The sequence below is a fragment of the Diabrotica undecimpunctata genome, chromosome 3 (assembly GCF_040954645.1).
Source record: "Diabrotica undecimpunctata isolate CICGRU chromosome 3, icDiaUnde3, whole genome shotgun sequence".
NCBI lineage: Eukaryota > Metazoa > Arthropoda > Insecta > Coleoptera > Chrysomelidae > Diabrotica > Diabrotica undecimpunctata.
In genome coordinates this window covers 51,783,088-51,808,656 of record NC_092805.1, presented here as the reverse complement: position 1 = coordinate 51,808,656, position 25,569 = coordinate 51,783,088, and the positions used below count along the sequence as shown (strand labels likewise).

The window sequence follows — 25,569 nt, the reverse complement described above, 5'->3', positions numbered from 1 at the left end:
GAAAATGGCTGACTACAAACAACGATGAAGTTTATAAAGAATATAGGGAAAAAGATAGAGAAGTGAAAAAACAAATAACACAACAAAAGAATGAAGAATGGGAAAGAATCTGCTTAAATATTAAAATATACATAGGAGGTACAAGAACTTCGGAGTCGTGGAAAGTACTGAGAGGATTGAAACAAAACTCAAAAGAAAAAATTAAATTAGAAAATATACAGGACAAAGAATGAAAAGACAATTACAAGGAACTGTTAACAGAACAAAGACCACAATTCATTGGAAAAGAAAACAGGCGAAGACGAAGCAGATCCCCACAACAAGAAATAGAAATAACAGATAGGGAAATGAAAAAGGCAATAAAAGCGATCAAAAATAAGAAAGCACCGGAACCTGGAGGCATCTCACCTAAGCTTATAGAGTATCGGCTCAAAAAAATTACACCGGATGATAAAATGGATATTTCAGAAAGCCATAAATGGAGAACGGCTCCCAAAGGAATGGACGGCGGCATATATGACATCTATATTTAAGAAGGGAGGTAGAAAGCGATGCGAAAACTGCGGAGGAATAAGCGCAATATCATCAATAGAAAGATTATATGGGAAGATACTGCGAGAAAAAAAGGAGCAAGCGATAAAATGCAAAATCGGGGAGGATCAGGCAGGCATCACGGCAGGAAGATCATGCATAGACCATATATACATACTGGAACAACTGTTGGAAAAGAAAAAAACAGAAAATAGAGATATACATTTGTGGACCTGAGAAAGGCGTATGACTCTGTACCAAGGTCAGAACTATGGGAGGCAATATACAAATTAGAAAAACAGACGGAACTCATAAAAGCTACAAAAGCTCTGTATAAAGAAAATAAAGTGTCCATTAAAATGGAAACAAGAATCATAGGAGACTTCACCACAACAAAAAGCCTCCTGCAGGGTTGTTACACATCTACAAACCTATTCAAAATATACTAAGAGAAAGCCTTGGTTTCTTCTTTTCTTCACATTTTCTCTTTACGTCCTCTCTAAACCATGGGGTTTTCTTTTTTGATATGTTAATATTCGTTACTTTCCTTTCTCCAAGTGATTCTGTTGCTGTATTAATTATGTTATTTTTGAATTTTTCCCAGCTTTTCATGATTTTATCGTTTTCTAATATTTCATTTGATGATTCTTATTTTACATAATACTAGGCTATGGTCGCTACCTACATCTGCTGAGTTGAGGCATCTTACGTAAATTATTTTTGATAGATGTATAACTCTGTTGGTTATAACATAATCTGTCATAGATATTTTGACAAAATCAAATCAACTTATTTGATTTTGCTTTAATTGCGCTATGTTGTGATCAACAAATTTTTAACGCTCTTGAAGTTCTTTTCGGTGTACTTTTTTGGTTTCACAGAACTTTGTGTTTTTATTTAAGTGCAACATTAAATATCTTTTAAAATTCCTAAAAATTAAACTATATTATGATGCGTATTGTAAAATAAAGAATGAAATTTAAAATGGAAACTTTCACAGGCATTGGTTCTACGTTCAAGTGATGAATTGTTTTCCGCCCATATCTTAGGAGGAAATTCTGCCTGTTCAGAAATATAGTTGTCTACCAAGTAGTCAGTAAATTCTTGGATGGCTTGGTGTTGTGCTGGTAATATCTCATTAAAGTCTAAAGCAAAACACTCACCTACGTTTAACAATGTTTCTGATAAACTTCCATGGTTGTGGTTCAACAATTCAACAACACTGTTATAAATATTTAGGACTATACCAAATGGTTTGCAACTTCTTTCTACACACTGCCAACGTTTGATATTATTAGCAAGCATAGACTTGCCCCAATTTCACTTATTTCAAAAATCTCCATAATGGACTAAAGACATTCAAACCGTAACTAAAGTAATAATATTCAGATACGCACCACCCCTATTTCTTAACATAAAATTTCATGTCGTATTACTAAAATTTTCTAAGAAATATATCACTTGCAATTTCTGACACAGAAAAACCAAATCAAATATTAATCAAGGAAATATGAGCTCCAACATCATAATACTTGAGTAAAATATCATTATAAAATTTTAAGTTAGAAGTAGTTTTGTAGTTAGGTATCTACAAATTTTGAGAAATTGTGTACTTACTAAAGGCATTTTTAAACTATATTTTCTAAGAAATATATGGCCGGAGCGAATTTAACTGGGACTCTTTCCTGTAGAGTATTAAAATATATGAATTAAAATCTATTAAAAGCTATGAATTTGAATATTGTATCTTATATTTTTTTATTTTAATTATTTACTATTTGTTAGGTAACTTGGAACTTCTCAGTCCTGAGGAACGAAAACATTACAGAAAACGAAAAGAGTATGCTCAGATGGACACAGATGAAATGAATGCGTACAATACGATGCAAGCAGCACATAGTGGAAGAGATGCCGATGATATAATGACTTCTTCACTAAAAAAATCAAAATCAAAGAAGAAAAGACACGGAGACTCCGAAATGGGCATGGGTGATAGTAGAGAAATGATGATCCCGAAAGAAAAGAAGAAGAGCAAGAAGAAGAGAAGAGATATATCGCCGGCAAATTCGAGTAACAATAAGCGTAAGTAATGTTTGATACATTTTATGTATATCTACTGCTAAGATGGTAAATAGTTATTCTGTACTAAAAAGATTAGATTTTATTAATCTTCTCATTAACACTTTTTTAATCATCCACATAATAAAATAACATAATGTTAAAAAGTAAGTTTTTTCTAGTCGTTATGCCTCAAAATATATTTTAATATATTCAATATAACATTACATCACATGGCGATCAGGTAATATTAATTTAAAAACAGTATCCATGTTTTTCGACACTTGATCTACTTGCATCATGGCAAGTGTATTGATTTGGAGACCTACTGAGCTCTCTAGTTTAAAACAAGTCCTCATCCCTCATCCGAAATGGTTACCGTGAAAATCACATCAGTAGGAGCATCCACAGACAACAATCTTCCACTCGATCTTAACCCAAAGACTCAGACCCTCATCATACGAAAGGAATACAGACAATATTTATACCCCAACAAAAACTTTCATACCGATCAATCAAAGACACCATTCCCAATGATCAACACGAAGTTTATGAAATTCCTTGTACAGACTGCCCCGATCTTATAGAGGACAAACAAATCGTAACATCCAAAATAGGATTTATGAACATTCCACTTCTGTTCGCAATTCCGATTCAATTTTAGATCTAAGTCAACACCATCATCATACAGGTCACAAAATTGATTTTGAAAACTCCAGAACCATAGCCCTCATCAGCTTCTAAAACCAAGAATTATCCGAGAAGTCATAGAAATTGTAAAAAGGCCAAATTGTCTCAATAAAAGAGATGACGGCATCCAGTTACCTTCGACATGGAGATCTGTCACAAAGAAAATATCGTCAGTAGATAAGGAAGCGGGGTCCTGAATCACTTTGGTAACCTGTCCATCAGGGTCTCCGATGCGAAGGTATCGATGCCATGATTTGACCTTGGGGGTGTACAAGAAGTACAAGAAGTGATCGACAATGACCAGAGGGTTGTAAGAACTGGTCGCTTATCGCTTGATCTCTTCTTCTTCTCTCCCGAAGAAGTGATCGACAATGACCAGAGGGTCGTAAGAACTAGTCGCTTATCTCTAGATCTCTTCTTCTCAGCCGAAGAATTGTCACCTACGTTACCTGTATGTTTTTACACTTGTCTCTTCTTTGTCTTACCTGTCCTGAAGAAGTAAAAGAATCGGTCGACAATGACCAGAGGGGGTGTCTTTGAGTGGACCACCTTGTATGTCGAGTGCAAAACTCATCACTTATCGCTTCATCTCCTCTTCTTTTCGTTAAATTTGTACAGGGTGATCGAAAAAATAAATTTTGTATTGAGACTTGGAAATATTTTAGGTGTTGTTGCGTCAAATTTTTTTTTGTGTACGATGCTTAGATATATCTGTATAGCCTGCCTAGCCTAGCCTGCCTAGTCTTTACTTTTGAAACTTGTAGGAAAAGGAAAAATAACTATGTATCACATAAATGCTTTATTGTGTATATATATATTTTAATGATATATGTGGGTAGATGTAAATAAAACAATATTGGATTGATACTATAAATTTTATTTGTTTTGAAACAAGTTATTTATCTGATTAAAAATATACACTCTACTGTTATAATGTATATTTTTCTTAACCTGTCGATAATAGTCCCTCGTCACAGAATCCATGTAACTCGCTCTCACCAAGTTATTATGATGTGAAGAATGACCCCGTAATATTTGGGAATCGTACCGGTCCTTGTACCTGGCCACTTCATTGGATACGATTCCATCCCTGATCTTCTGGAGGGATTCGCGGTTCTTTGGAATTACATGGTCTAAAGGCTGAAACATAAAAAGAATTAATTAAGAAATATTTGTTTTACAAATACTACTACCTTTGTGTGTTATGATTTAGGCATGGTTTCGAAACAATACAAGTCAGGTAATATGGCTCCATGCATCTCTAAAGAAGTTTGACAAAAACAAAAGAATTTTTTACAGTTTTCACACCATAACGTTCCATACATTTTGATGATAGAAGTAGTAGGTTGGGTGTATGGTATTATTTTTCTTCTTGTATTCGATTGTAATTTTATAAATCTTTTTTGGTCGGTAAAAACTTTTTCCCATGACAATTTACTTTTCTAAAGAAAAAAAACAGCTTTAATTACCGATATATTTTTTAAGTTATATGTGAAATAACTTACCACACCATAGAGGACCCATTTTAATTTGTAGATTAATCGGTTAAAGAAAACCTGATGTACAAAAATAGAAAGATAATTTAAAAAACAAACTTTTATTTATTACCAAAATAATAAATAAAGAATAAGGAACTTTTTTACTATCAAACGTATTTAAGAATTATTTATCATTGAAACCCCATGGTAAAGTGTCAGTGCTTAAAAAATTAACCATTCTTTTATCATCATATGGACTAAGTGCAACTTTTCTTTGAGTTATTGTATAGACGTCATGTTTTTTGGAGACAATAGAATTTTGGGAAACCTCTACAATTGTTTTTTTAAATAAACTTTTATAATAATCTTCATAAGTTAGTTCCTTTAAAGCTGATTTCTTAATTCCTTTTGCTTTTTTAATTTCCTGATCCTGATTTAAAGTTTTTATCGTGTACATTTTTGAGCGCAATCCTATAAAATGTGTCATAATTTGACCTTTGTTTTCATCTTTCATCAAGCCCAATACTTTTTTATTCCTTAAGGGAATGTTATAGACATTATTTTCAGTGTACTCTGATGTGTCAAACTTATGAATATCCTCTTTAATATGAGCATATATATCATCAACAAAAAACTGATATATTAAACTATCAGTGTCCGTGTATAATAACTTGGCTTTATCTTGAAATTTTTTTTTAATATAATTATAATGGAAGTCATACAAAATTGTTTTCGAAATATCTAAAATACACATCCCAATGTAAATAGGTTTGTTAAAATTAATTTTCTGTTTTTGCATTTCAATTATTACCATATTTTCATCAAATATGGTACAACTATGAAAATTCGGTTGGGAAATGTAATAGTTAGCACCGTAGTTACCACCCAGTTTGTTTACAATTTTAATATCCTTATATTTACGTACATTCTCTATACTTTTGCCATACGGAGCGTTTATAAAAAGTTTGAATAAATTTTTTTCAAATTCATTTTTGCTCTCCTTTCTCAATTCAATGTTTAAGTCAATATATTTCTTTAACCAAGGTGATTGTTTAAATTTTAGGCATCGATGAATCTTAGCAAGCTTCAGTCCCAAGCTAATAACTTGTTTTAAATACATATAATAAAAAACATACTTCTTTTTATCATACAATGTCGTTAAGAGTTTTTTAATGGTAGAATTAGAAGTTGGTGGAGTTATGTGTTCTGGACACAATGGCAAATCTTTGTGTGAATTAAAAAGTTCTTTTGGATACTCAAGGTCCACTTCCAGCATGTATCCGTATTCACTATCATTGGGACAATTTAATATATTGTAATTGTAAATATCATTTAAGGGTATCCATTCAAATCCTCCATAAGGAAGGAAATAACTCATAGCTGAACCATATAGATTGTTCACATCAAAGTACATTGTATAAGAGGTCTCTTTACCAGGATTATATTTATCACCCATGTACTTATTGTTCGCTTCTGCATATCTGTTACTACATTGTGACACTCCTCCTCGTTTTGCTTTTTCAAAGAACAAAACCATTTCGATATCTGTTAAAAGCTCTAATTCTACATTTGTTACTTTTAACATGGCATCAAATGCTAACCCTGGTAAAGTAAAATAATGCAAACTATCTAAACCGTATGTTTTTAAACACATCAGTCTAAAGTTTTCAAAAATATCACTTAAAAGTAATACGTCAGTTTTTAAATATAATTCCGCGTACTCTTGCAAGTTTTTTATCTCAAACGTGTTCCAAACAGTGCATGCGTGTTGATAATCCTCATGAGTTATTCCTTCATTATTAATTTTACTAAAGAAACTATCAATAGGTGGCAAGCAAGTATCTTGCAACTTTTCCCAATTATCGAGGTATTCATATGGGAAAACACCTTTTCGTTTAACTAAATTAAATTTAAAATCATCTTCAAAGTACCTTCTCGTTATTTGTTTTTGATCATCATCTAGATTACAGGAAAGTTTATCTAATGAATCAGACATAAATCGAAACGAATCTATAAACCTAAAATTAATATTTGTATTTTGAATGTATTTGGTAAATGATATATACCTCTCTTTGTTTAGAGGAAGTAGTGATATATTACCTTTAACGTTATTATTAAGGCTTTTAATTAAAAAATGGGCGTCATAGCCAGAGAGATTATGAAATGCAATCGGAATTGTATGTGTATTTTGATAATTAGCATTACAAGATCTATGAGCAGCTCCTCGAAATTTTCCTGTAATATGACAATGATCTCTAACTTTATCCAATGGATCGACTATAGGTTTAGTGCAAATATGACAAACAAAACTCAAATTAAAATCATGTCTTTCTTTATCAGTTAATGGACCTAACTTGTTGAATTTTTGCAATAAATTTTCTCTAGTTATTCTCTTTGCTATCTTTTCAAGTTCTCTTACAAACCACACAAGACAGTCGTGACCGGTAAATGATTTATAGTATGATAAGGAATCATTATAAGACGATTTAAAATAATAAGCTATACTAAAAGCTTCATGCTTTTGAGACAAATAAGTTTTTATATTAGGATCATTGTTATTGTCAATGCATTTTATAAGAATACTTTCTAGATCAGCATAAATAACAAAAGGAACAAGTTCTTTATGTTTAAAATTTTTAAATTTCATAATATTATTCTTTTCTGTTGGTAAAACCATCTTAACTGAATTTGAATTAATACAGTCCTCTAAATGATTTTGTAAGAGTGCATCATTACTAAAATGATTAAAACATCTTTCACAAAACCATTTTTTGTTTCTAACATTTTTAACTTGTTGATTTACTAATCTTGAAAAATTTTTAATATAAGCAAAATGAAATAGATCTTTTCTACACAAAGGACCATCATCCTCATCACTACTATTATTATTTGTACTATTATCTTGAGAATGAATTAAAAGTAAATTAATACGAGGAGAAAAACTAGTCTTACTTAATAGCAAAGGTAAAATTTCCTTTCCTGTTCCTTTTGTTGTAAAAACATTTATTGAAAGTTTATTTAAATTTTCAAATTTAGGGATATCTTTTATGTCAATGGGAAAACTGATATTATGATACTTTAATATCTTACTAAAATGAGGATAAGATGAGGTTCGTGTAACATTGATTTTAGCAGGATGTAACGCTGCAACAATTGACCAGAGAAAACAATAAGGATCAGAATTTTTAATGTTAATTACACTCTTTGTATTGCTTATATATTTAGGTAATTTAACATAGGTGGAAATACCACTCAGTATTGGATTATACCTATTTATATTAACTTTTAAATGTAGAATCTGTGATAGTGCCCAACCACTATCTCTTTCTTGAAATTCCTCAAATTTTTTTAAAATCACATTAATACAATTAATTTTATACCAATCCTTGAGGTCTGTATTTTGGTCAATTGTTACATTTTTGGTTGAAAAATGTTTAATAGAGGTTTCACCATTTTGTGGTTTGATAAAAACACCATATAAAATCAAATTAACTTTTAAAAGACACGACAACAAACTTTTTCTAATTTGAATTGAAAAACTCCTAAAAGCTTTTTCCAAAAATATTTTGGGTTCTTTATATTTTAAATTGACTATTAGCCCTGTTTTTATTCTACTATTAAAACAAGATTCCACATCCTGCCACAATAAACACCTTTTAAGAGTTTTTCTAGCATTTAGTCTGTTCTTAAAGTTTTCAAGATATGTTTTAAGAATAGTTAAATTTGCTTCTATACAGTGAAAATTTTTAACACAAGAAACCCTATTCTTTAAACATTTATTCAAAATAAAAATTTGTTTTTTCAAATATCTTATTACGTTTCGTAAATCAGATTTTCTCTTAATTAATCTACTTACCGATTCCATCTTCTCTACAATCTGGTTGGAAAGTTCATCGACTACTTGCTGACTCATTTTTTTTTCACTAGTAACTGGTTCAACTTAACTTGGTAACTTTCGAATGCACAAATAAAACCCAAATATTAGGATGCTCTCCAATTTATACTTATCCAGTAAAAAAAAAAAATCAATTGACGTATTTCTGTAACTTGTTATTCAACGTGATTATATTTTAGGATCAAAAAGTTTAAATTTATCAATAATTCTGCAAACTAGTTGTTATTAAACGTGATTGTATTTTTAGAGGTCAGAAAGATCAAATCTGATGCAGATAAGTTGTTATTCAATGTGACTGCATTTTTATGGGTCAAAAGATTAAATCTGACGCAAATAAGATGTTGTTCAACGTGACTGCATTTTTATGGGTCAAAAGGGTTAACTCTGATGTAAATAAGTTATTTGCAATGTTTTAAAATTACAAAGTCAGTTTAATGTTAAATTGTTTTTTTTTCTCAGTTTCTTGTTATAAATACAGACAGTCGTTTAAGACTAATCCAATTGTAAGTAGCAAGCAGTGAACAAACAACATCAAGAATGGCAACAGTACCCTGTCAGTTGGTAATTTTAACTGAAGATCCGGTTCATTTTCCTATTGAAACGGCTTTCCTTATTATAAAGGAATTGTTTGTGTAAGTATTGAGTTTATTATTTATACACTTTTTTCCTTGTTTATTTCACCATATTTGCATTTGATTTTATTGTTTATCTAAATATTTATAATAATTTTATTTTATTTTGTTTTACCTCTTGATATTTTACTAATTTATCTAATTTCTTTGTTCTATATTCTATCTATGTATTTTTTATTCTAATGATCGTATTTTAATAACATTTTTATTTATGATTGTTTAATTTCGTTAAATTTTAGATATGGTGTCAAAGAGGTGTCTCTTAAGGGAAGTAAAATATTTGTGAGTCTCAGCTATACACCCAATAGCAAAAGTCTTAAAAAGAAATTTGGGAATCTTCCGGTTCGGTATATGAGGACCAAAGTAAAGACAGAGCAAGAATTCCAAATTTTAGAGAATGTCGTAAAACGATACAGATTTAACTTGTTGGACGATGAATTGGAAGAGTTTGAGCGACATCAACAAGTCCAAAAGCAACTTGGGTTGAAGAGACCACTATACATACAAGAGGCACCGGATGAGGCTCTTGCCTCAACATCAAGCAAGAAGCAAAGAACGGTTCCTCCAAGTACAATAGTACATATAGAAGAAGAATGTGATGAGAATGATCTGAATATAGATCATTTTCTAAGTCAAAGGACATAATAAACAAGTAAGTGCTTTCTGCTTCCCACTAGAAAAAATAGGTAACTAGTATATATTTTATTTCAGATATGTGTTGGTATTGGAATGAAGATTGAGCGAGAGGAAAATATTTTTGTATGTATATCTGTGTATATATTTTTATAGATTATAATAAAATACTTTTTAATAATATCTCTTTATTTATTTATTACTTACAACTTTTATTCTAATAAAAAATATTGATCAATTTTTTTTCTATATCGACCATTCTTTATTTCACTGTCTTTAAAAATTGATAAGAATCCATAATTCTCTTTCCAGCATATCGAACATATTTTTTTTAAATCTTCAAAAGTCATATCTGTTCCGACGTGGTCATTGTAAATGTGTTTTAGGTTTAAATCGTCTTGTTTGAATACAATTAAAATATTTGCATTGTCTCTTATAAGGTGTTTAGGTATTTTTGCATAACTCTGACTCAAATAAAATGGATCCACCTGAGAATGTCGAGACATGCTAAAGTATTCTCGAATAACATCTTGGTTGTCACAAGCAACATCATCAAAGATAAAAATTGAATGGGGCTTCGCTTCAGATGGGTGCATTATATCCGTACTTCCACTGTAAGTATAATATCCTATTCCTTTAATTGGTTCTAGCAAAGTTTCTAAATATTTGTACTTTGGTTGCATTAATGATTTTGAGTAAATATACACATTTTCAAATTTTAATCCATTAGCATGTTCCAATAGACTTATCATCACATTGGTCTTACCACAATTTGAAGGGCCAACTATAAGACATCGAATAGTTGAAGGGAACAAAACTCCATGCTTTTTAAACTTATTCTCAATTGGTTCCAATAAATTATTCTCCACATCAAGCGTAGTCTTTTGTTTTACAAGCTTCATGTCTGGTATCAATTTAAAAATAAATGTCTTGTGTGTATCTATTAATAAAAGACTATTTTTAATTTTTATTTTTTTATTGTCAACACTTTCTACAATATTTATACCAATAATGAATATTAAATACATTGTTTAGAGCACATTGTAAATTTTCATTGTTATGTTGAAAACATGGATGTGATTTAAAAATATGATTCATAGTCTCATCGGAAAGTATATTAGGTTCATCTTCTACACAATCAATGCGATTTTCCATGAATTTTTCCAAATATTTTTTTGTTTCATGATTTCTTACCAATATTGTTTCGTCTAATACGTTGTCGTGTAAAAATTTTGAAATTTCTTCATATTTTAGATGAGTATCACAAAAATGCCAAGATTGCCAATTTAAACCATGGTTTTGAACACATTGTTGTTCGATACATTTTATATATGACTTATTTATCATTGCTTCTGTTACTGGTAAAACAACCATTCTGTGTATAATGTTTTCAGTAGTAGGATCTAAAATAGCAATTTCCCTACAAAGAAATACATCTTCCCCAGGAAAAGAGAAACCTTGGATATCCACAATGAACATGTTTTCACTCTCTCGATATTCTCTAACAACAAACAAAATCTTGCAAGTGGAACGTCTTTTACATATTTTTCTATCCCCTCTTTATTATATTGCGTCACTTTTATCTATCCATGAGTTGTGAGAACTATCAAAACCTAACCACTTGACAAAAATTTTATTTTTCTTTCTCTTTAATACCTTTTCAACTAAATAACTGTCTTTATGTTTAACTTTTTGTAACTGGTCCTTATAAAATCCCCCAAGAATTTCTTCACCTTTATAGTCTTTTAAATAATATGTAATAGGGTTTCCCAGTTTTATTTTATAAACAGTGAAAATTTCATTAGACCAATTTGGATTGTATTTTTTGTCAAAAACTCCTCGATGTTTTGAAATGCGTACATGATCACCAATATGAAATTTTTGACTTTCCAAATCGACAATTTTAATGTGATTGTATACAGTGTTTAACAATAGTTTTTCATGCTTCTTCTTAACATCCACTGGTTTCATTCCTATTGTTCTGTGAACTTTATTGTTGTATTCAATAACAACTTGTTGTAAATTATCAATCCATTTGTAGGTACCGTTGAAACTAAACTGTTTCCAAATCATTGATTTAATCGTGCGAATAACTCGCTCAGCAATCGCAGCCTTTTTTTCACTGTATACATTGTAATGATTAATATTATATTTTTTCATCAATTTTTTCATATGTGGATTAAAAAATTCAGTTCCCATATCTGTTTGAAGATTATTTGGTTTTTGCTGTTTAAACACATACTCCATACATTTGGCTACTTCAACACCTGATTTATTTTTTAGTGGTAAAGCCCATAAAAATTTTGAAAAACAATTTATTACAACCAAAATATATTTGAAATTTCTGTTTGTATTTGAATATTTTTGCATATCAATCAAGTCGGCTTGGAACAAATCATTAAGAGATTTTATAATAATTCTTCGTCTTTTAAAGTTAATTCTTGCAGGTTTGTGTAACTCATTAACGATATCTCTTTTAACAGACATGATATTTATTCTATAATGTTTGCTTCTTTTAGTTCTTCAATAATTGAATTTATTTCATTTGTATGTCCTGTATGGCCAGCTAGCTGTGAAGATAGTAATAAACGTAATCGCTCTACAAGTTCATTTGGATCATCCCAGTGGACGTAATCGATTTTGTTGTTGTTTACTTCCATAACCAATCCTTTACCTTCTGTTATTGGTGCAATTATTTTTTTATATTTTTCTAATCTACTACCATCTATCTGTTTACTTGATCTGTAATGCCTTCTGTGAGCATTAGTCGCTACAACTATCTTTTTATAGTTATTCTCATCTTCATCTGTAAAACTAGCTGGATATTTCTTAAACAAAAGCTCATATAAACCTGGTGTTCCCCTGTACCTTTTCTTTTTTAAAAGAATATCAGCACCATCTAAATCTATTTCAGAATTCCCAATCAGTAGCTTTTCAGATGTTTCATCAAATCGAATTCCATATTTATGATCAAATTCTTTGTTTAGAACATCAGCGTGCATATTTGTAATATATTTCCTAGGCAATGGATCATATTGATCCCAGTAGTCTACACGCGCCTGGTTAGCAATATCTTCAAATCGATTTTCAGAGTGTTTATCATTTTTAATCTGTTCTTTTATATCATCCACTTCAATGTTGTCCAATATCGATTGTTTGATTTCACTTGTTTCAAAGTCAGTAGTTTCATTATCGTCATCATCGTTTTTAATGTACCTTAAAGGTTCATCGTTTTTTGTTTCATTTTCTGGACTGGAATTTTGTGAACTATTTAACTTGTTCTCGATATTTTTCAAGTGTTTTGTAATTGGATTAAATAAATCTTCTTGGATTATTTGTCCTTGTTTTAATTGTCTTAATTTACTTTGGATGTTTCTCCGTTTAGTTATAAGTTGTCTTTTCAAATCTTTATTCATCGTAAAATGTAGGTATTCGCTTAACTTCTGAACAGCTCTGGATCAGGTCCCGAACAGGTCCTGATCAGCTTTGAACAGGTCTCGAACAGGTCTCGAACAGGTCTTGAACAGGTCTTGAACAGGTCTTGAACAGGTCTCGAACAGCTTTGAACAGGTCTTGAACAGCTTTGAACAGGTCTCGAACAGCTTTGAACAGGTCTTGAACAGCTTTGAACAGGTCTCGAACAGGTCTTGAACAGCTTTGAACAGGTCTTGAACAGCTTTGAACAGGTCTTGAACAGCTTTGAACAGGTCTTGAACAGGTCTTGAACAGGTCTCGAACAGGTCTTGAACAGCTTTCAGATTTGGTACTAGTCTAGCCCCCAATTAGACACTTATGTCAACAAGGTTATGAAAATATTTATTGTGTACAGGGTGTTAAATAAGAGTAAACTTTTTTTTAACTTTTTATTTATACTTAAAAACCCAAAGTACAGATTTGCTTCATTAGATGAACTACAGTTAAAACATTTGAACTACATTGGTTAGAGGATTATATTTAACAATACGGTCATGTATAATTATACAATAAGCAGTTGTGTTAGCTGGTATATTCTTATTAGTTTCTATTTCTATTCTCATATCGACACTTCCTGATTTAATTGATTCATTTTGTCTGCTGCAATCAATAACAAATATCGGAGCAACAGCACAGAATTGTAACATAGTAAGGCATGGATCTCCTATGGATTTGTAATAGTACGACGGTTGAAATTGTGCATACATTTCATATGCAAGGGCATAATGTCTTTTACTAAAGTTCAAGTTCAAATTGTCATACGGGTACATTTCAGAATTTAGAAATAGCTTTAAGTTTGTAAGATTACAGTGATCAAAATAGCTGTTCTCTTCTTTTATTGCATTCTTTTTGGCAGTTTGTAATGCAAACAAAACAAATCGTGGTCTCTCCAATAGACTGGTAGTTTTTACATTCCAGTTAAATTTCATTGTCTGAGGCAGTAGAGGAATTTCATGATATTCCCAGCTTCTATATGCAAGCTCCAAACTGGACCCATTTTCAATAAATTTATATAAACGTAACTTTTCTGAATCGGACACTTGAATATGAGGCATTTTCCATATTAATTTAAATATTTCCACTTTTGGTTTCAGTTCAGTTTCTACTGTAGACATTACTGCATTTAAATCAGTTGAACTTCTTATCAATACGAGTTCTTGGCGTATGTTAATAAGAATTTTTGTAAAATCTTCAAAAAATCCAAGTACAAGTTTGAGTGGAATACAAACATTAAAATTTCCTGCTTTATCAGCAACTGTTGGTGTGTCATTAATACTCCAACCTATACAGTTGTATCGATTAGATTCAGTTTGTGTGAACGAAGCATAGTTTTTCATTGTCGTTGTTATACCTAAATTTCTCACTCTATCTATTACACAGCCTCCAATTTCATATCGTATTTCATCAAATAAATGCATCAAACCATTATTAATAAAGCGCAAAGTATTGCTTTCTTTCCCATCATTCGTTAAACGTCCTTCAATATACAGATAACTCTCAGAAGGTAGGGTGTATATATCTTGAGTCTGAATTGGTATTCTTATTTCATCACAATGATTAAAAGTTGCATTGGCATAGGGTAAATGACTGTGCATTTCTCGACTCACAACTGAATTGTCAACCAATACACGATCTCCAATATTTAAAATGTTAAAACTCATATTCACTCTTCTTACAAGTACACCTCAAGAAAATCCCTAGTATTCTAGTATTAATAAAAAACTTTATTCTACACCAAGTATTTCTTTTCTTTTTCCCTGTCACTGTCGTAGTTGTTGTGTTTTATTTTAAATCCTAGTGAGGTTAAAAAGACTTTGTTTTCTGTTGTCAACGGTTTGAGAGTCTGCTTGTCACTAATGTTTTTATCAACACTCTTAATATTATATACACTGTCCACACCTGGATTAAATTTGCTACAGTTGTAAATTAAAACCATTATTTATACTTTTTTTAAATGTAGTCTTAACGTAATAACTTCTCGTGTGAAATTAACAAGATTACCGTCCTGGTCAACTATTTTAATGAAAATTTCATCAATATATCTATTTGTGACAGGTAAATAAATTACCTTTTTTGGAATTTCCACAATTTTGTAACCCGGTAAGACATTTGGATAAAACATGTGGATGATATGACCTTGGTTTTCATTGACGTATGAATTAGTGATTAGATTACATTCCACACAAATAGAATTAACCTTTGTGATATGCACAGGATTCTCAGCTACATGAGTCTTTAAAGGTGAGAGCCGTTTTGGTATAAATCCCAATAAGGGAGCAATGGTATTTGGTTTTTCAAAATGGATTACTTTGTTGCTTTTTATTTCACATTTGAGTGTATTGTTATTAATTCTCAATATCAAACTTGTAGGTTGATCTATATTATGATTTTTTCTAGGCACACCTTTACCAATTGTATTATTTTTTTCTTGACTCTTTCCTTTATTAATTTCTGTATCATCTTTATCTGGTGTTTGATCTACTTTTAATTCTAATTCAGTTATTTTTTCAGTTAAATAATTTGAAAGATCTTCGACTTCATAAGAACCATGTGGAATCGTTATATCGTAACCATCTATATAAAACTTGTTGTTTGTTTGGTCTACATTTGGAATTGTATTGTATGACATGAAATCTATTAAACCTAGTACATACTGTTCATTTTCGTTTAAAATAATTGGTGGGTAAATTTTTGTTGATAACACCGATTCTCTTCCAGATAACACAAAAGTGTACGACATGTTCAAACGATAATCATAGAGTAAATAAAAGAATATTCTTTTAAAAAGGGTATTTATTTAAAAAATCTAAACACAATTGTCCACAATTTACAGTGTTATAAGTTTGATAAATTTTATGATTATAAACAATTTGACAATAACCATTTGAATTAAAGTATGATATAGCTTCCAACGGTGGTCTCAGATTACCAAAACTATCAAAATATACGACTTTGGATTTACTCTTCTTGTAAGCTGTCCAATGAGTTCCAGGACCGTCTTTATTGTCTAAATTAATAATTCCACTCTCATGTTGCCAAATTTTTTTCGGAAACCCATTTCTCATCATTACACCTCTAAAATGTGGGATTTTCATTAATTTTGCATATTTTTGTAACTCTACATTTGTCAAAGCATGTTTTGGAATTTTTATTTGATCCATTTTCTTATTCATAAAAAAATACCCATTCCACTTTTATATGGTTTCAAGTATAAACCTTTTCCAATTGCCAGTGCTTCCATTTTACGATTATGACGTTGTTTTTCGAGTAAATCTTCTTTAGCTGCTTTTGCTTCGTTAATAGTTTTAACGATAGCTGATGTACCCCCAGCAATAGTGCCCAATGCGCTCAACCCAGCAAAGATCGGTATTAGAGGTAATATACCCCCAGTTTTTGGAACTTGGATTACTCGACCACGTGGTTTTTTAATGTTTTTGTAGGATTTCACAATTCGTAATGCTTGTTGAATAGCTTCCCTTAACGTTCTTGGTTTGCTTTCCAATAGTTTCTTTCTAATGTCTCGAATTACTCTCAATAAACTAAATGACTTTTGCTTTGAAATTTTTCTTTTAGAAGATGAGGAGGAGGATGTGACCTTTCTTTTAGTGCTGTTTCTTGTCTTTTTCTTATTACCAACCATCTTGACTGTTTCCAACCAACTACCCATAATACACACAACAACAAGTCTTTATTAAAAAAAAACGACAATAGAAAATGTAGCATATATTAATTATTATTAATTACATAAAATTTTTTTAAAATTACTGTCTTCGAACGTGGTTGATTCCTTCGATTGGAAATGGTAGCGGTCTCCTTCCCAATGGGTAATCGGCATCTCTATGGGGTTCTAAATGGTTAAGCCTCCCTAGTTGTTGTGCTTGAACACCCTCATCTCTTTGCCGATACCTACTAAATTCTCTCGTGAAGAGTCTTGTCCTGGCATTGTCTCTTTGCTTACCATGGAATTCAACAACACAACTCTTAACTCCCATTTCACTGTTATCTTTACTTTTTTTCGCTGTTGAACTGTTAACACACAGCTTATTAACAACGATACAGATCAGACTGAATTAGTTATTGGTATATGTGCGTATATATATAGTATCTACATATTTTTTCATTATATTTTTTAATTTAATACAATTTACTTATTATATCTTAACTTTTTTCTTAACTGGATCATCATCATCCTCATCTTCATTGTTTATGTCTCGTTTTCTTTTTTGGGTATTGTTTAATAAGTAATTTAAGTTGATTTTTGCTTTTTTGACACCAACTACATTGTCATCAATTATTTTTCGTTTTTCTCTTCTTTTGGAAAGAAGGTCATCATCATCATCAACAAAATCATCTGTAATGTCCACATCCATATTATTTTCTAATTGTTTTGCTCTTTTATGATTTAAAAGCTTTTGTTGTATTTTTTGTTTATTTTTTTTTACATTTTGTTTGCGTTTACTTGATTTGGAAATAGTTAATCCTTGGAGTAATAAAGTACAATGGTCTATATTTTCAGTTAGTTTTTCTAAATTATTTTTAGCTTTGTTCAATTCTTTATTACAACTTTTTGTTACAGCTTTATATTTAGTAGAACCTAGACCCATACCTAATTTCACTTTTGCTTTCATTGCACCAGCTACACCAAGTGCTGCCAATTTTTCAGAAAATGCTGTATTTTTCGATCGAAACTGTTCAAGAGCTTTTTCACCTAGAATCTTATCAGCCTTATGTCGTTCGGATAGATCTTTATTTTGAGAATATGCAATATCATGTTCACGACACGCCTCGTCTAATCCATTTATTCCCCTATCTCCTCGTGCTAGTCGTTTCTGTAATTTGGTGCCGGGTCCACAAAACCTATAACCTCCAGGGATGTGCATTTCGAAAGGTAATTTATTAATGACAGCGTTTAACATATTGGTAGCGTACTCGTAGACGATTTACAAATTAATACATAGTTATTCTAAATATAAGTCTTTATATATTTTTTCTCTTCTTCAGACAACTGACCTCACATTTCACCAAACATACTACTTGGTATATTTTTAGCACCAGATCTGGATCTCAAATATTCTATGTAGTCACAGTTTATACAATTCCTATTAGATATTTCAGTCTCCCCACCACACTTTGGACATTTATACTTTACTGGTACAGGCATACTTATTTTTGGATAAATAGATGACTTGGGTTATTTTTGTCACCACCAAATTGTCTAAATATACTTTTTAAGTAACAATTTACACAAAGTGTATTTGGAATCTCAGTTTCACCACCACACTTTGTACATTTATATGTCACAGGTACAGGCATATTCAAAGGGCAAAATAAAAATGAGCTTTATGTTATATTTACAGCTATTTTATTATTCTAATTTTTTATCATGCGATTACATTATTTTTGCGGTCTCTGTCTCTTTACATACATTCTACTAGGTATATTTTTAGCACCACTCTCTTCCTTGTACACCTCTTCCAATTCACAATTTATACACAGGTCATTTCGTTCTTCAGTGTCACCCCCACACTTTGGACATTTATGTTTCACAGGAACAGGCATATTTATTGTTCTCACTCACAATTTATTTGTTGTTGTCGTTGATTCTCTGAAAAATGGGATAAACTCTTTCTACAAAGGCACAATCGGGACTAAATTTTTTGTGATCTTCGATTATATTGTCATTTGATTCCCATTTGTAAATCTCTACGCCACACTTGAAACACTTTACTATATCTTCCACTTGGAGAAAGTAAAATCCACAAGCAGCTAACTCTATTTCAGATTTATTCCCCTTCCAATTGTTAAAAGTTGAGAGCCTTGAATAAAACTCGTCTAGCATGTACACCTCAAGACACATCTTGATTACTGACAAAATTTTGCTGGATACATTTATTTAAAATAAATAACTTGTTTCAAAACAAATAAAATTTATAGTATCAATCCAATATTGTTTTATTTACATCTACCCACATATATCATTAAAATATATATATACACAATAAAGCATTTATGTGATACATAGTTATTTTTCCTTTTCCTACAAGTCTCAAAAGTAAAGACTAGGCAGGCTAGGCTAGGCAGGCTATACAGATATATCTAAGCATCGTACACAAAAAAAAATTTGACGCAACAACACCTAAAATATTTCCAAGTCTCAATACAAAATTTATTTTTTCGATCACCCTGTACAAATTTAACGAAAAGAAGAGGAGATGAAGCGATAAGCGATGAGTTTTGCACTCGACATACAAGGTGGTCCACTCAAAGACACCCCCTCTGGTCATTGTCGACCGATTCTTTTACTTCTTCAGGACAGGTAAGACAAAGAAGAGACAAGTGTAAAAACATACAGGTAACGTAGGTGACAATTCTTCGGCTGAGAAGAAGAGATCTAGAGATAAGCGACTAGTTCTTACGACCCTCTGGTCATTGTCGATCACTTCTTCGGGAGAGAAGAAGAAGAGATCAAGCGATAAGCGACCAGTTCTTACAACCCTCTGGTCATTGTCGATCACTTCTTGTACTTCTTGTACACCCCCAAGGTCAAATCATGGCATCGATACCTTCGCATCGGAGACCCTGATGGACAGGTTACCAAAGTGATTCAGGACCCCGCTTCCTTATCTACTATCGTCCCCTCCTTTTAAACTTACCCGTATACGAGGTGTAAAGTTGTGTTTTTTCATCTAATTTTGCAACACTGTGGAATTTATTAAAAAGAAACTCTAGATTACAGTAATATTTCAAGACAGTCTCATCCTTTCTAAAAACTTGTTATTATTATCTGGATATCTCTATTATCAAAGATTATACAGAACTTTTTCAACAAGTTTTTATTAACATTTAAAGCAAAGAAAACACTATTTACATAAACTTTATTGACATTCTGTACAACTAAAGCCTAAGAAAACATAACCTGAATAATCTTTAATAATTTCTTCTCCCAAAAACACTTAACGAGCATGTTCAGCTCTACATCTAATTACTTCTTCACAGCGACGAGACATACTTAGAATCAAGCGGCGTATTTGCTCTTGATCAATTGCATCCCAAACTTTTCTCACCATTACTTGTATGTCGTCAAGAGAGACAGGTGGTAGTTTTCAGCTACTGAGTTGGCGATCAATACTATCCCACAAATTCGCCATGGGATTTAGATCAGGGTTGCACGGTGGCCAGTTTATAGTTTGTATTCCAACCTCGTCCAAATAATCACGGACCACACGTGCAACCTGGGATCGACCATTATCATGCATTAAAAGAAAATTATTTCCCATTTAAGGAACAAATGGAACTACATGGTTAGACAAAATGTCTATAATATACCTTTCACTTGTTAAGGAATCTCTTTGTAAAGCAACAAGGGCGGTTCGCGGTGTAAGAGATATTCCTCCCCAAACCATTACAGATCCTTCATTGAACAAAGTAATAAGTCGTATATTGCACTGTGCATAGCGTTCTCTTGGCCGTCGAATAACTCGCACAGGTCTATCTGAGCTATTTAAGTAATACTTCGACTCATCAGTGAACAACACGTGATCCCAGTCATTAACATTCCAATCAGGGTGCTCTCTTGTAAATTGTAATCTAATTCTAGGATGATTTACGTTTAAAGCTGGTGCTCTGACTGGTATCCTTACATGCAGATCTTGCTCAGCGAGAAGCCTTTGTATAGTGTTTCTACTAACTTGAATATTATGAATATCTGTAACTTGTATTGGTAAATGTTTCATTGTGACAAAACGTTCTCTTATAGCACGAAGCCTGATAAACTGATCTTGGCGTGGTGTTGTGATTCTTTCTCTTCCTTGTTCACGCCGTCTCGTATGGTCGTTTGTTTCTCGAAAACGTTGAATGACTCGTAATATTGTACGTAGTATTGTATTAGATACTCTTAACCTTAAGCCTATTTCACGATAACTTAACCCTACATCAGCTAAAGTAATTGCCTGCACACATTCATCTCTGCTCAGATTTCTTGAAATACGGTCCAGGTCAACTAACTAACATACGCAAAACAGCAAAACAATTTATTGAATTATAAACAGTATTGACAGTCAAAAACTGTCCTGTCAAATTGTTTGATTTTTCATAGCCAACTAACTGCTTCCATTAATGAGTATTACAATTCAGTAAAATCACGTTATGCTATGAACGTACTTTTCTTTTTTGATAATAAAGATATCGATGGTTTTTTACGAAAATGTCGAAAAAATGAAGCTGTCTCTAAATATTAATAGGATGTAACGTTTGCTTCTAATAATTTCCTTGGCAAAACGTTGACATTTCCCAGAAAACATTAATAAAGTAACTATCACCACTAAGCATTTAGAAATAGACCTGCAATGCAAAAAAATTATCGAAATCCAATTAAGGATTCAAAAGAAAAATAGATTAAAAATTATGGTACAGTTGAGGTAATGCGTTAATTTTGGAGAGTAGAAAATGTTGAGAAGAGATAAAGCTATTTTGAAATATTAATAACATGTAGCGTTTATGTCTAATAAATTCCACAGGGTGTTGCAAAATTAGATAAAAAAACACAACTATTTTTACACCCTGTATATAGGTAAAACGTGGACATTTCTCAAAAAAACATTAATATAGTAATTAATTAAAAGTATACCTAAAAAAAATCATCGAAATCCAATTAAAGATTCAGAAGAAATATAGTTTCAAAATTATAGTCCATTTGAGGGAGTGCGTTGATTTTGGAGATAGCACGCATAATTAATGTGCGAAAGGAACAGTATGATATTGTTCTGTTAACAGAGAGAGACCGAATATAGTATGAAATTAGTACAGGCATATGAGCTTGTTTTTAACACCCATTGGATTGAATTGATATTTCAAGTTAAAAAGATGGTAACCTTTATAACTCAACATAAAATTCGAATTATTAGATGGCATTATTTTGGAAGTATTGCCGATGATATAATAGGAAGGTTTTCGTTTTCATTCGAAGGCCCTGTACCAACAAAATCTACAATTCACAACAATAGTTTTAAATTTGAAAAAATTTGTTGTGTCAAGAATTGTAGAAAACGCACGGATAGTGATAAATATGAAAATCAACCAGCTCGTGCAATTAATAAATAACGGAAACAGCGTGACTCTGCCGTATGTAGTCTAGCTGAAACAGATTTTCTTTGTAACAGCACCCTAGTTTTAAGAGAAACTGGTATTAGTGCTAGAACTGCACAAAATATATTAAAAAGAAATAAGTACCGTTGCCACAAATTGCAATCCCTACTGATTATCAGAATTCATCTGTTATCTTAGGGTAGTCTACAGAAATAGGCACACAAGTGTTCCTTACAAAACACAATACCGTCAAAAGTCAACGTCTGGGCTGGTATTTTAGGTGACAACGTATTGGCCCTTTTTTCATTGTGGGCACTTTGTGTCATCATAAATACCTAGATCTCCTGAGAAATACATAATTCCAGAAGTTCGAGCATTACCCATTAATATGGATGAAAGTTGGTTGCAGCAAGGCGGCCGTCCAGCTCACAATGCACGGGAGGTGTTAGATTTTTTAAACATTATGTTGCCAGATAGAGTTATTAGTACAAAACGTACCATAAAAATGCCACCTCGCTCTCCTGATCTTGCACCTTTGGACTTCTTCGTATGGAGATATGTAAAGCAACAAATTTACTGACATGAGCATGAACGTGCCGGAGTTTAAACGAATTACGTCAAAAAATCATTCAGGACTTTCAACACCCGAAATGTTGTCGAACACCCGAAGGCAATGATTGGGCTACTGCTTAGCTGAACGTGGTGGACTTTTTGAAAATTTATCTTTCCGTTAAGAATTTATTATGTTTTTTTTATGAATTGAGATTAAAGAAACTGTTGATTTAATCTAAGATATGAACCTGCTTTTAAATCTTGTAATTCCATCCATCCAATGGCGCTACAGCCCAAATCGGGCCTTGGCCTCCTTCAACAGGCTTCTCCAACCATCTCTATTTACCGCTGTTCTTTTCCATGAACGCGTTCCCAGGCAGTTCCTGGCATCCTCATCGACTTCATCTTCCCATCTCTTTTTAGGTCTTCCAACAGGTCTTTTTCCCTGCATTCTTGCATTTAATAATTTTCTGGGGATTCTATTCTCATGCATGCGGACCACGTGCCCTGCCCATCGTAATCTCTGCAGTTTAGTATGTTGTGCTAGAGTTGGTTCGCTATATTGCTCGTATATTTCTCTATTGTACCTAATTCGCCAGTTGTTGTTTTCACTTATTGGGCCCAGGATCCTACGTAATATTTTTCTTTCAAACACATCTAATGCATTGGCAGATTTCTGTGTCACCACCCATGTTTCGCAACCATAACTTACTATGGGCCTGATTATTGTTTTATAGACCCGGAGTTTTGTTTTCCGGTGTACGTCTCGCGATTTGAATATGTGGCCCATCGCGAAATAGGCTTTATTTGCCAGCACAAGCCTTCTATTTATTTCCGGTTCTTCTTCATTGCTTGCGACCAGATCCATTCCTAGGTATGTGAATCTATTTACATGTTTTATATCGTCAATAAAGTGTTGTTGCACCGGTCTATTTGATCTGGTTTGTATGAGTAGTTTTGTTTTATTTGTATTTATTGCTAGCCCTACTGCTTCTGCACTCTGTTTTAACTCAACGTAGGTTTCTTCCGCTGCATTCATTGTTCTGCTCATTATGTTTATGTCATCTGCGTATGCTGCTAATTGGGTAGACTTGTTTGTAAGTATGTTATTTCCGCTCACCGTCAATCGTCTAATTACATATTCCAGAACAAGATTAAAGAGCGTTGGAGCTAGTCCGTCGCCTTGTTTCAGTCCTTGCGTTATCGTAAACGCATCAGTGATCTGTCCCTGAATACATACCTGTGCTTCTGTTTCTGTCATTGTCATTTGCACTAGTCGTATTAATTTTGATGGTATGCCAAATTCTTTCAGTATATTAGGTAGAATTGTTCTATCTATTGAATCATAGGCTTGTTTAAAATCTACAAAGAGATTGTAAACGTCCATGTCATATTCCCATGCTTTGGCTAGTATTTGTTTAACTGTAAATAGTTGGTCAATGGTAGATCTATTTTGCCTAAACCCTGCTTGATATTCCCCGATGATTTTTTCCGTGAGAGGTTGTAGTCTTCGATTAATGATGTTTGTGAGTATTTTGTATCCCGAACAAAGTAAAGAGATGCCTCTATAATTCTGACACAACAGTTTGTCTCCTTTTTTATGAATAGGGCAGATTATACTTTTCTTCCATTGTTGGGGAATTTCTTCTTCTATCCATATCTCTCGTATTAGCTGGTACATCTGTTGTGTCAAATTCCTTCCTCCTTGCTTGAGTAGTTCTGCCGGTATTTTATCTATTCCCGGTGCTTTATGGCTTTTTTGTATGTGGATTGCCGTTTGGACCTCCTCTAGCGTTGGGGGTCTAGTTAATTCATTTTCTTCTCCATCTTTCCCCAGTTCTTGTTGTTGTACCTCCTGTCGTGCCTGCTGCTGCCACTGTTGTTGTAATGGTAGTTGTGTCCCTTTGTTTAGTAATTCCTTAAAATATGTCATCCAGGTTCTCTTAATTTCGTCCATATCGCTAATGATTTCACCTTTCTTATTTTTGCAGAGGCTAGTCCTCGGTTTGTATCCTTGTCTTAGATGTTTGATAAATTGGTATGCGCTACGTGTTTCGTTTTCCTTAAACTCTCTCTCTATGTTTAGTATCCGTTGGTTTTCATACTTTCTCTTTTTCTGCCTGCACAGTTTATCTGCTCTTCGTCTTTTGTTCTCATGTTCTGTTTTTCTCTCTCTAGTACGTCTGAGTATGTAATTCTTATGCGCTTCATTTCTTTCCTGTATAGCTTGTTTGCATTCTTCATCGAACCATGTTTCTTCTCTCCGTTGTGTCTTTGTTCCTAAGACTTCTTTCGCTGTGTTGAGTATGATACTGCTTATTGTGTTCCATTGGTTTTCTATTGTGGAGTCTGCTCTGTTTTCTTCTAGTAATTTTTCATCCACTGTTCTCTCAAATCTTTCTTGTACCTCAGAGACTTTTAGGTTGTCTAAGTTTAGTTTTTCTTGTTTTGTATATTTTTCCTTTGCCTGTCGACTGATTTTGCATCTAAACCGTGCCTGTACTAGCAGATGGTCTGAGTCACAGCTTGCACCACGTCTGCT

The 25,569-nt window shown here is 32.4% G+C and overlaps 2 protein-coding genes across 2 annotated transcripts in view; both read left to right on the top strand.

The window, feature by feature from the left end:
• The window catches only part of LOC140435594 (uncharacterized), a 56,121-nt gene that overhangs the window by 8,819 nt on the left and 21,733 nt on the right, over nt 1-25,569 (top strand). The window contains exon 2 of the mRNA XM_072524340.1: nt 2,317-2,613. Coding sequence (XP_072380441.1) covers nt 2,317-2,613 — 297 coding nt within the window. The remainder of the gene's footprint in view (nt 1-2,316; nt 2,614-25,569) is intronic.
• LOC140435593 (uncharacterized) lies at nt 8,822-10,479 on the top strand. Its single transcript, XM_072524339.1, has 3 exons — nt 8,822-9,284; nt 9,524-9,936; nt 9,996-10,479. The coding sequence occupies exons 1-2, from the start codon at nt 9,190-9,192 to the stop codon at nt 9,927-9,929; spliced, it is 501 nt and encodes a 166-aa protein (XP_072380440.1). The 5' UTR covers nt 8,822-9,189; the 3' UTR covers nt 9,930-9,936; nt 9,996-10,479.

What these genes read in the sequence shown, in the direction of transcription:
- LOC140435593 (XM_072524339.1), top strand. Translation starts at nt 9,190, where the DNA reads ATGGCAACAGTACCCTGTCAGTTGGTAATTTTAACTGAAGATCCGGTT. An exon ending in ATTATAAAGGAATTGTTTGT is followed by an intron (nt 9,285 to 9,523) that starts GTAAGTATTGAG and finishes GTTAAATTTTAG; the next exon opens with ATATGGTGTCAAAGAGGTGT.